At 55.2% G+C, this 12,199-nt stretch overlaps 1 protein-coding gene across 2 annotated transcripts in view; it reads left to right on the top strand.

Annotated features, from left to right (window-relative positions):
- EPHA10 (EPH receptor A10) overlaps window positions 1–12,199 on the top strand; it is a 58,288-nt gene that overhangs the window by 18,701 nt on the left and 27,388 nt on the right. Inside the window, exons 1-3 of one of the 2 annotated variants that reach the window (XM_035345708.1) lie at window positions 2,201–2,312; window positions 3,233–3,297; window positions 4,473–5,142. In XM_035345708.1, the coding sequence (XP_035201599.1) occupies window positions 2,222–2,312; window positions 3,233–3,297; window positions 4,473–5,142 (826 nt within the window). In that variant the 5' untranslated portion in view covers window positions 2,201–2,221. Of the gene's footprint in view, window positions 1–2,200; window positions 2,313–3,232; window positions 3,298–4,472; window positions 5,143–12,199 lie in introns of those variants that run through there. The other variant, XM_035345709.1, reaches the window with a different exon arrangement.

Genomic DNA, 12,199 nt, shown 5'->3' on the forward strand with positions numbered 1-12,199 from the left:
GCTGAGCTGAGCTCTCCCCGCAAGGAGAAGGCGCAAGAAGGAAGGGCGCTGATAAATGGATGGGGATTTTCTTGCTGCCTGGCTTAACACTGAGGGGCTGAGACATGGAGAGGGCTGGAGACGCCTTCTGGCTGCACGCATCCAGCTGGGCTGTCTGTGTCCCCTTACAGATCCCTATCCCCGGATCTGCTGGGCTAAAAGTAATGCTGCAGCTGAACCGTGGCTGGAAGGACTGAGCTGAGTACGTGGGGTCAGTGCTTTGGGGCAGGAGGGGAGTGCAGGCAGGCTTGGAGAGCAGGCAGAAGCGTTAGAGGTCCGTATTGTCAAAACCGATTGTGAATACTCGTTGGGCTTGAAAAATGTTTCCTCCCTTTGTGCAGAATGGCCGCAGCAGCAGCACCTGCCTCTCAACTGGCCAAGAGCCTCTGGTTTCCAGCAGATTTGTTCTCAGACGCAATGCCTCCCACACCTCCCAGAAGCAAATGTGCCTTAGGTGTTAAAAAAAAAATGCCTGGAAAGATGAGATTAACGAAACGTTGCCCTCGGGGGTCTGAGCTGGTGCCTAGGTTGCTCAGGATTCCCGATCCTGCAGGGACTTCTGCATATGGGTAAATTTATTCACACGGGTGGTCTCATTGACTTCAGGAAGAGTGTACTTGGAAGCTGGGGCACAAGGCAAATGAACTGCAATCACCATATCTAATTAATCTAATTATGCAATGTGCAAATCTGAGCCTGATTGGCAGCAGGCTTCAATAGGCTACTTGCTCCGGTAAACGTATGCATGTATGAGGCACTGCAGAGCCCAGGCTTTAGTGCCTAACACTTGAAGATGGTTCAGCACAGCGAGTTTGTGTGGCTACAAGCCACTGCTCTTCCTGCAGCGCCGTGTCCCCTGCCAGCTTTCCTGCGGGCATTGTCACCGTGCTCCTGTCTCCAGCAGACCTCGCTGCACCTCTCCTTTCATGCCCAACCCAGCCCTGGGCTCTGGCTGCCTTGGCTGGAGCTTCAATATTTTTATTCCCGGCTTGCAATGTTTTACATCTGACAGCACATAATCACAGCGCGGGGAACATCCCCCAGGAATAAGTGTTGCTACATAAGCAGGCTTTGGCGGCAGGTTGTACAGCCATCAGCCGGGAGGCTGACGGGCGTTCAGCCTGTCAACGTTTTGCCAGGACCTGCACACCTACAGTTAGCAATAACTGAAGCACGCCGAGTTCCTCCCCGCTGTGGGTCTGAGAGCACCCACGGGCTGTCTGCAAGCTGCAGCCCAGCGCCGTGTGTGCAGGAGCTGCCCTGCCCAGGGCTGCGCTTTCCTGGTGTTCCTTTTTGGCCGCTCTGACTTTTAAAGCAGCTGCTGGGCTTGAGGGAGCTTGAGATGAAGCTGGAATTGCCTCTCCGATTCCAGCCCAGAGAGGCAGAGCGGAGGCTTGACATGAACGTGGCACTCCCAGGTGCAGGTGAAGGCAGTAGTGAGTCCTGTGAGCGTTGGTACATTTAGTAAAAACAGAGAGACAGGGGTGTTGGGGCAAGGGCAGGAGCAGAGATCAGCACAGAGGGACCTGCTGGACACATTTAACTGCAGGTTGCAGCGGACAGAGGCTGAGAATCCACCCCAGCATGGAAGGAGCAGCACGGGGCCCCTGTTTGTGCCTGGCGTCTGCCCCGCTGCAGGCAGATGCATTCGTGCCAGCTGAGCCCCTCTGCCTTCTCCTGTCCCTGTGGTCGTGAAGTGCCCATTGCGTGCGGTTGAGCAGGGCAGACCCCCCAAAATGGGAACAGGGTGTTAATGGCAGCAGGAGGCAAATCTCATCCAGAGGGGAGCCTGTGGCACAGTTAATTAGGGCTGTGACCACAAGACCACCGCATCTCAGCTCCAGCAAGGGCTGTGCTTGCCCCAGCAGCCCTTTGGCTCTCATGGGGGGGCAACCCCTGCCCGTGGTAGCGGGGACAGGCGCCCCAAAGCCCCGCCGTGGCACCGCCCGGCCCCCCAGCCCCCTGGAGCAGCAGCCTTGCCGTCAGTAGGCTTCAGAGTGAACACCACCTCCCTCCTCCCCTACCGCCCGCTCTCGCCCCGCCCTTCCTTCCCATTGGCCGGTAGCTCCTCGAAGCCCCTCCCCCGCGTCGGTTGGCGACGGGGATTGGCGGAGAGGGCCCGGGGCGGAGCGCGGCGGCCGGAGCGCGGCGGCGGCGCGGGGCGCACGGAGTCGGCGGCGCCATGGCCAGGGCGCACGGCGGCGGCGGCTTCCCTCGGGCGCTGCCGCTGCTGCTGCTGCTGCCGGTGCTGCCCCGCGCCGCCGCCGAGCAGGGTGAGCCGGGCGGGGGGCGGGCGCGACCCCCGGTACCTCCCCGGTACCCCCCCAGTATCCCCCGGTCGCGTCCCGGTGCCCCGTACCCCGGTGGCTGCAGCGCCCGGTGCCGCCGCGGCTCGGTGCCGGGTGCCGGTGGCGCTCCGTGGGTTTCGCTTTGGTCCCCGTGCAGCCCCCGGTGATGAGCGGGGAGCCTTCGGGAGCCCTCCGGAGGAGCGGGGCAGCGCGGGGCACCGCGGGGAGGGTGGAGAGCCGGGCTGGGATGCGGGAGGCAGCGACCGGAGCGCGGAGGAACGAGAGCTTGGGGAGGCGCATCTCCCCGGGGCGCGGGGCGCATCTCCCCGGTTTGCATTGCTTGGGGTCGGTGCACGGCTGGGCTGTGCTGGTCCCTGCTCTCACGGAGCTCTTGCAGGGGACTGGGGGGTGCCACCGAAAGCCCCCGACGTGCAGCCCCTCGCCACCAGCAGTGCGGTTACCGGGTGGCCCCGCTGGTGGAACGACCGGCGGAGGACACGGGTGGCACCTAGCATGGTGAAGCTGGGGCAGGGCACAACTTGCTGGGCAGGGACTGGTTCTGCTTGCTGCCCGCGGGAAGCTCACGGAATTCTGACTTCAGGGGATGTGCATCTTCATGTCACACAGAGGATTGGCTGTTCCGTGGGAAAAGACTTACTGAGAAGCTAGGGCGCAGGCTTTCAAGGAAATTTGGGTCTCAAAAGTGCCATCGGTACCTGCTGGGACTGGGCTTCGGGTTGCCCCTGCTCCAAGCTGGTTGCACATCCCCCAGCCCCGGCTCTTCCCCAGCCCCAGAGCACCGGTACTGGGCAGCACCTTGTGGCAGGAGCTGCCCACAGGGTGGGATTTTTGCAGGGCATCATGCGTGGGTGAGCTGGCTTATTAATGTGTTATTCTCCCCGCAGTTGTCCTGCTGGACTCGAAGGAATCGCAAGCAGAGCTGGGCTGGACCTCGCACCCATCCAACGGGGTAAGAGCGTGGGGCTGGAGTGGTGGGGCTGGAGAGGGGCTGCCCGTGGCTGCTTGGCAGTGGTCGGTGCTTTTTGGGTGAGCACTGGCTTGCGGAGGGGTCCGAGAGCCAGAGGCCAGGTGTTGGTTGTGTTAATGGTGCAATGCCTCCCCAGAACGCATATTAAGTTCCTGTGATAAGCAAGTAAACACCAGCCAGTGAAGTCTGTGTGTTGTGGTTTGTGCCCCAGCTTGATTTGTTGGGACCTCGCTCTGCTTGGAAGCGCTGGGGCAGGGATGGGATTGTTGGGATCCTGCATCGCACCGGGGCTGCGCGATCTGCTCCCTTCTGTGCTGCTGGGGTTGGTGCCTGGCTGCTTTTAGCAGAGAATGGCAGGAAAGCCAGAGTTTTGTTCCTCGCTGCTTCAGGTTTATTTGCCAGAAAGGAAGTAAAACATTTAGGGTGGATAGCCACACATCCCGGAGTCATCTGCGTTCCCCAGCTGTTAGTCTGCAGAAGAAACTCTGTTTTGGGTGCGTTTGGCAATCTGGCATAAATCTACCCCCAGAAAGAATTGCTTTGGGAAGTTGCCAGGTCATCCTTGAGGCTGTGAGGTTTGAATCATCATTTTGCTAATCAGAATCTCTGCTGGTAACTTTGGGGAAAACCGTTGCGCTTGGCAGGCAGAGGATTCGTCCTGTTCCAGCTAAAACTTTGCGTGACAGAAGCTGCTGCTGGTGAAGGTTCTTGTCCTTGGGCTGTGGCACAACTGGCCTTGCATGCCCTGGGCCGTCGTCACCTTCTCTGGGTGGCTCAGCACCCAGATGAGCTGCTGCTGCATTGTGCTGTGCTGATGTGTGTCCCTGGGGATGGAAAATCTGGGGCACGTGTGGGGGATGCTGGCCTCCCGTGGGCTGTTCAGCAGGTGATGTCTGCTTTCATGCTCGTCCTGGGTTCAGAAGGGCTGAGGCTGCTGCTGTCTCCTTGTCTGTTGGGTGGTCCTGACGCACAGCCCCTTGCCCACAGCTCGTGCTCTTGGTGGATCGGGGACTTCAAGTGTCTGTGCTCTCACGGCCGGGTAGGTGGAGAGGCTTTTGGTGGTGGTATTTATAGCGATGGCTGTGTTTCTGCTTGGGCAGCTGGTTCTCGCTGACGGCAGCCCCTGGGCTCTCACAGCCTTTGTGCTCTTTCCACAGTGGGAAGAAATCAGTGGGGTGGATGAGAACTACAAGCCGATCCGCACCTACCAGGTCTGCAACGTCATGGAGCCCAACCAGAATAACTGGCTGCAGACGGGCTGGATCGCCAGGCGCGACGGCCAGAGGATCTTCATCGAGCTGAAGTTCACCCTGCGGGACTGCAACAGCATCCCGGGCGTGATGGGCACCTGCAAGGAGACCTTCAATCTGTATTACGTCGAGTCCGACTCCGACCTGGGCCGTAGCATCCACGAGAGCAAGCACACGAAGATCGACACCATCGCTGCGGACGAGAGCTTCACGCAGGGGGACCTGGGTGAGCGTAAGATGAAGCTGAACACGGAGCTGCGGGAGATCGGCCACCTGAGCAAGCAAGGTTTCCACCTGGGCTTCCAGGACGTGGGTGCCTGCGTGGCGCTGGTCTCCGTGCGGGTCTATTACAAGAAGTGCCTCGCCACCCTGCAGAACCTGGCGCTCTTTCCGGACACGGTGGCAGAGACGGCCTTCGCCACGCTGGTGGAAGTTAAAGGAACTTGCGTGGAGCACGCCCAGGTGGACGTGGATAACCCCCCGAGGATGCACTGCAGCGCTGAGGGCGAGTGGCTGGTCCCCATCGGGAAGTGCGTGTGCGGCCCCGGCTTCGAGGAGAGGGACGGGAGGTGCAGAGGTAACGTGGCCGTTCGCATCCTTTTGCAGCTGGTGGATGTGCTGAGTCCGTCTGCCGGCTGCTGAGCACGGCTGGGAGCGGTGGCCGTGCCCTTGGTCGGTGATGCTGTTCATTTAGCTAATTGGGAGTCTGCTGCTAACAGCCTGAGCTTCATCTGAAGGTGGCAGCTGGGGACGTGGGGTGTGTTGCTGGTGGCTGGAGTGTGGCGTTGGCCGGGCAGATGTGCCGGCACTCTAAATGCCGTCAGGCATTTCCCCGAGCTTTATTGGTAGCCGTAAAATTACTCGAGCCCGTTAATACCCCCACAGCAGTGCTTTAGATGCAGCTTAATCATGTGGTGGTTTTACAGCTCGCGAGGTCGCCTTTAATGACAGCTGTAAAACCAGATCTGACCCCTGCCTTCACAAGGGTCTCTGTAACGGTGCTGTGAGGCTTTGGGTCTGGCTTTCCAAGGCGGGCGGGAGCCGGGTGTGATTCCGTCCGCGTGCCCGTGGGACATGGGGTGTGCACGTGTGGGGGTGAGGGGTGCGTGCAGGGTGAGGCCTCCTCCCTCAAATCCCCACTGATGCCCTCCTGAGGAACACGTGGGGCCCGTACGGAGGGGCTGGTGTGACTGGAGCCGCTTTGACTGTACTGGTGTGAATGTTTTGGGTGGAGAAGCCCCTTTTGGTGTCTCAGGTCTGTTGCGCTCTGGAGAGGCTGCTCGGAGTCTGCAGCCTCACAGCACCGTGGCTGGAGATGGATGAAATGTGGGTAAATATGGCCCAGACAGGTACTGGGTGCTTTGGGTCTGTGGTAGGGGAGCGAGCTTTGCTGGAGGAGCCCAGTTTGCTTTTACGGAGCTGGGTGAGGCTGCGGAGGTGTCAGTGGTGCCAGCTGTGCCCCTTCCCCCTGACCCCGGCAAGGCTTTCGCCTGCCCCTCTAGTGGCTTTTCGCTCAGTGGCCTCCTTTAAAAGACCTTATTAAAACTATCGAATTGAAATCTCGGCATTGTTCATTGCTTCAGTGGCTGCATGGCAGCTCGCCATGCTTTCCCCATCTGTTTGGAGTGGGAATTTACATAGTGAGTCCCAGAAGGCTTTTGCTAATGTTTCAGGTTTCTCTGTGTTGAGTTTAAATAATTCATATTCTCCAAGGAAAAATATTTGAAGTAATTTAATGGACATAATTAAGTTTCCCCCCCCTTTCACAGAAAGCAGGTCATTAGTCACTCTCTGCGGAGCAGCGTCTGATGTCTGGTCAAATATCAGAAAATAGTTTTTAAGAGTTGCAAGTTTTTATGTGTGTGTGTATGTGTCTTTATTTTTTTTAAGCTCTGCATTAGCACGGCACTAAGTGAGTAACTTGAAAAGATTCCTGGTGAAAGCATCCTGGGCTGCAGAAATTCCCCAACAAGGACAGAAGCCCTTGGGCTGGAGGTGGAGAAATGCAGTGGGCGTTGGAGGATGCTCGAGCCATCGGGCGACGCGCAGCGTGGCTGGCTCTTCTGCCATGGTCCGTAAGAGGGCTGTGCTGGGAGAGAGCCCGACGCATCCTCTTGTGGTCTCTGCCGTGATTCTTGCAGCACGAGAGCATGGTGCAGCTCACCGGGTCTGAATCCGAAGGAAATGGGATGGCAGGAGTGGATGAGGAGTCACCTCCAGGGCAGGTGCCTCTGCTCCGGGGCCACGGGTGCGCACTGATGACCTCTGTAAGGGCAGGGTGATGCCACGAGGCTATGCAGGTCCTGTTAACGGGGTAAATTCTGCTCTGGGGGCCTTTGGCCAATTTGAATCCCCACCAAACTGATCAATGCGGCTGAGCTCACGCAGCTACAGGAGCCCTCGGTGTCATGAGGGTGATGGGGATGAACCCTGGTGAGAGGAAGGGTCGCAGGCAGGGCTGGGCTGGGGTTTGAGCTTTGTGGCAGAAGCAGAGCTTAAAGAGGAGGCCGGGGAAGTGCAGGGCTTCTCTGTGAGGAAGCATTAGCTTTATTTCCTGCTGAACTCGGGAATCCGCGTTTGAATGAAATCCCAAAGCTCCTTGTACTGGTGATTTAGGTGCTGAAATCATCCTGATGCCGAGAGAACATTTGTATCCTCACGCTGAAATTAGGGGAGATGAAAAAAGACTAATAGGATTTATGGCAGTGCTAATTACTGCTGCAATAAAGCCAAGCCTTTTTACTGTCCATCTTCCTATATAACACCATTTCTCTGAAGAAATCCCGGAGTACCTGACAGGCTTTCCTGGGTTTGCACATTTCTGATGAATCATTTCGGTGATCATTGAAATGCAGCCGCCTCTAGGGTGGAAGCGAGCAGCTTTAGCATCTGTTTAACATCTACGCTCAAATAAGAGGAGAGGTTCTGTCACTGTAAATACATTTAAACTGCTTTTCTTGTCTAATATATATCTATAGCCAGCTGCTGGCCTGCGCTCACTCTGATCTTAAACCCTATTTCCAGCAGATGCGCGGTGGGCAGGTGGAAGGTCCCGTTGCACTGTGGACGATCATCTGTCCCTCCCTATTTCATTTGCAGTTGGCTTCTCGGCACTGATGTCTTTTACCCTTAATTTTCCCAGGCATGATCCGTGGCCCCTTCATGCCGTTTGCTTTGCAGGGTGTTGCAATTGCTTCCGTAAATGAAACGGTGATGCGGAGGATCTGCCCGATGTTTGCTGCGAAGTTGTCTTTTGTGTTTCATCTCTTCCACCCGATGCCTTGCAATATCTGCAAGGAGAATTTCAACACAGCCCAAGGTTAATATTTACCAGCCAGTTTTGTTGCAAATGAGACAACCTCAACCAGACGTTGAATTAATATGATGGAGACCGGATTCCAAAAATAGCTGTCAGCCACTCTTCTTTGACAGAGATGTAAATTCGGGCTGTAGTTAGGTCTCCTCAATTTATTTCCCTCTGCTTTTGACAGGAGCAGCCCGTCCTGGTGTCTCAGCCCGTAGCCGGCTGTGTCCCTTCTGTGCAGGGATGATCTTACTGAAGCCAATTTTAGGGAGAAAATAGTTGCTAGTGCTTTGCTGGGATTTTAAAGTGATTTCAAGTGATTTTGGTGTGGGTGGAAGGGGCAGGTTTGGTGCCTCCGGTGCAGCTTGTGGTGCTTCCCCAGTGCGCAGGGACCATCCTTGGTTTGTTCATCCCTGGTGTGTGTGTGAAAGATTTGGGGGCTTTGCAGGGTGAGCAGCTGGCACTGCTGGTCTTGAAACAGAGGGATGAGGTGGAAGGCACGGTTGTTAGAAGAAAGCAGCCTTTGCTTGTGGTGATAGGAAATGTAACGCATGCTGGCCGCTGCACAGCAGGCACTGAGCAGCTGCGGTGAGCTTGGGGGGATTCAGCAGAAACTGCCCGAAAAGAGCCCAGGGAGCATCGCTGGGCAGGGCAGTGCCCCTGCCCCATGGACAGATCCGTCCTCGAAACTGGCTAGGGCAGGACGTTTTTCTGCAAAACCCAAGACTGCAGTAAAAGTCCTTGATTTGTGTTTTCCAAAGGGAAGCGCTAAAATAGGGCAGGTGTTTGCTTTTTTTAAAAGAGCAGTCTTTCCGCTTGGGTCCCCTTGGACCTCCCCTTCTACTCCTTGCCTTTGCGCTGCTGAGCATCACAGGCTGAAGGTGGAGAGAGTGCTGGCTCTGAGGTGGGAGCCGTTTGCTTTACAGAGGTCTCCTGAGACCTCCATGAAGAGCCTTTGATACCCAGCTGCTTGTGCTGGACGGAGGTGCTTGTCCTGCCCTTCTTTGGGAGCGGGGAATGAAATCGTGCAGTCCTTGTATCCGCTGCGAGGCGGGGATGCAGAGAGAGGCAGCACCGAAGGCAGGAGCTGGGGCTGCATCAGGGGCTGCATCAGCAGAGGAGCGTGTGCCTGCTCAGGACCCTGCCATGGCTCTGGGAGCTTCTGTGCCCTGGGGGCAGCTCCTGCCCAGGGAGCAGCTCTGCCTCGGCTGCCACCCTGCTGCCAGGCTCATTCAGTGCCTCCCAGACACGTGCATTCCTTATAGTGATGAAATGCAGGCATCAATTTAAAACAATAAAAAAAAACACCGATGACCCGTCCTTGGGAGCTACAGCTACCATCTTTCTTGTGATGACAGTGCTGCGAGCGAGGCTGGTGTCCTTGTGGGTCTCGGGGGCTCTGTGTTCACCTTGCACGTTGCCTCGCACGTCGGCAGCTCTGCTGCGTGGGGCTGGTGGTCAGCGATGCGATGCTCCTGCTGCAGGTGCCTGGGGAGAGCCTCGGGCTGGAATTGCAGAGCGTTGAGTGCGTTAAACCAACTGCGAGTCCTTCGTGTTACTCCAGAAATCGGCCGTGTGAATTTGTCTGGTGGCAGAGGACGATGACGGAAAGCATCTGAAGATGGCATGAGCTGGAGAATTCCTGAGCAGGGGTTGTCTGCTCCGGGAAGATGTTTTTGGAAAGCGAGAGCTCTGCTGATTAATAAATGCTAGCTGAAAGTACTGCAGGCATAAATGCCAAATAGGAACCTAATTGGCATTAGGAATTGACAATAGGAACCTGCTAAATGCCAAATTGGAACCAAAAATGACCTCTCCAGTGGTAGGAACAGAAACAGCACACACGTAGGCTGTTGGGATGAAGGGAGACTACGCTGGCTACAGCTGGGGGGGAACCTCTTTGTCTTCCCTTGTGTACTATTTCCCCTGGGGTATTGCCTTGCTGGGGAAGTTGGGGTCTCTGCATCCTTCTTCCTGGCTGAACGTGCAGGTTTTTGGTGTTCTGCGTCCCCAGACGAGGTGCAGGGCTCGCAGGTCTCTATGAGCCATGAGTCCTTCAGGGCATGTGGTTGATGATGCAGCCCTACTCTTGCATCTTTTTATGCGCTTGCTGGTGTAAAAAGGCATCCAGGCTCTGGCACAGCACAGCACGTAACGTGCGTGTTTCCCAGCCCGTGCCTGTGTGCTATGCCTGGCCAGGGCTCGCTCCTGCTGAGCAAAAGCTTGGGGTGGGAGTGGGAAGTGGGGCTGGCAAGCTGTCTTCCTCCGATGTGTGTGTCCCATCAAAACATCGTGCCTCTACAGTGTCTTCAGTTGGAAAATAAATACTTTGATTGAGAATTAAAGAGATTTAGGATAAAAAAATTGCAATATTCTACCACTTAGTACAAAGATAGCTCCTGAAGCCTGAGGTCTGCTTTTCCATTTAAGTACAAAAAAAGATGGATCCAAATGCACAGCGCTTGGGGCTCTTGATTTGTTTCATCTTTTATACATTAGCTTACAAACCTGCGTGTGCTCCTGGAGTTTATTTTATCCTCTGACTGATGCCAGGGTATTATGCATAATAAATTTCTTTTTTCTCCCGGGACTCCGCACCGAGCACTAGGCTTTACTTCCAGCCCGCACAGCCACGTGCTGCTCGCGGGATGGAGCTGAAACTCTGATTTAGCGGCGCTCATCGGGGCTGGAGCTGGGTGCACCATGGCCGGGCTGGTGGAAATGGATGTGAAACGAGGACAGCGCATCAAGAGGGGGCCGAGGGAGTAAATCTGCTGCTGAAGGAGGAGTTGGGGAGGAAATTTACACTTCGGTTTCCTCCCTGAATTACGGTTTGGCTTTCACCATCTGGGTCTTGGGCTGTTGCAGAGCACGGCTGGAGCAAAGTGACCATTTGTAAGGTGTGGAGGGCATGGTGCTGAATGAGTCTGGAATATCCGCCTCCCTGCAGCCATTAGCAGCCTCCGGGGAAGCTGTGATGCCTTATGGTAGACGCCGCTTTCCATCAGTTGTGCAGATGAAACGCCCATGTAAAATATGCTTTCTCTTTTTGGAGTAATGATCAAGCTTGGAGATATTTATTATTCTGGATTGCATGTTATATTGCTGTATTATAGTGTGTCTGAAATAATTATGGCTATGGAAATTGTGGCAGAGCCAGACACAAATTACTCTATGACACTTAATTTTAGAGCAAACTACTCAGAAAATTACAAGCATCACAATTCGTTTGCGGAATTCTTGTCAGGCTTAAGGCTATAGACACCTGGCTGCTGGATGGACACCCACTATTTGGTTGAAATACGGAGGGAAACCTGTCTTGCCCACGGCGAAGGGAGCTCTGCATGGGCTGAAGCCCTTGGCAGGAGCAGGGCGCGTTGGACACACGGGTCGGCCAGCCCTCGGCACCAGAGTAATTAGGGAGGTGCAGCAGGGAACTGGGGAAGACAACGGTAAATTGCACTTGGCTCAGTGGATGTGCCTGCCTTAGCGTGTCCTTGAGGAGAATTCCTGCATAAATAGCAATGAGTCTCTCTCCAGTGCTGCTGTGGCACTGAATTCAAGCGAGTGTATTCTTGGTGCTGAATGAATTTTGATATTTCAGGCCTGCCTTGCTAAATATACTTGGGTATTTAATTTTCCTCTAGACTAAATCACTGAATTTAATTTCAGCTATTAAGAGCTCATTGTTGGAGACGCACAAAGATCTAGCCTCTGGACATAGGTTTTCATTTCAGTACTTCTCAAATTATTTAACAAGAGCTAAAATTATAGAGTAGTGTCGTCCTAAAGGTTTCAGGGATGCTGGAAATGCGTTGGACTGAAGGCTGCTGAGCAGTATTATTGAAAAACGGTTATTAAAGAAAAAAATCAGCAGAAAAACTGCCTTTGAATTCTCTTTAGGCTGGCACAGCCTGGAATACCCATCCTGGTAGGTAAGGCACCAAGATGAGAGGAGCGGGGACCTGATCCGGTGCTCGTATCGATCTCTTCCCTCCCGCTGACTTTGTCCCTCCTGTCCAGGCACGGAGATTGGACAAGATTTCTTCCCTTCCTCACAGTGGGGCTCTGTAACGGTATCGCTCGCCGCCTGCACAGTATTGATTACAGTTTTTGCAATAAGACGAGGCAAGATTGCAAACCCAGCATGTCCAGGGAAGGCGGGAGCCTCTCTATTACCCGAGGCCGCGTGTTGACAAGGCTTTCAGCAGCTCAATATACCGCTGGAACTTTACCCCGGCGCTGTGTTTTGCACAAGGTGCCCTGTCTGCTTTGGGGCGACTTGTCCTTGTCTGCGTGTGCTCCTTGACAGTCGTCCTTCCAGGGCATC

This window comes from Oxyura jamaicensis, chromosome 23, assembly GCF_011077185.1.
Source record: "Oxyura jamaicensis isolate SHBP4307 breed ruddy duck chromosome 23, BPBGC_Ojam_1.0, whole genome shotgun sequence".
Lineage (NCBI taxonomy): Eukaryota > Metazoa > Chordata > Aves > Anseriformes > Anatidae > Oxyura > Oxyura jamaicensis.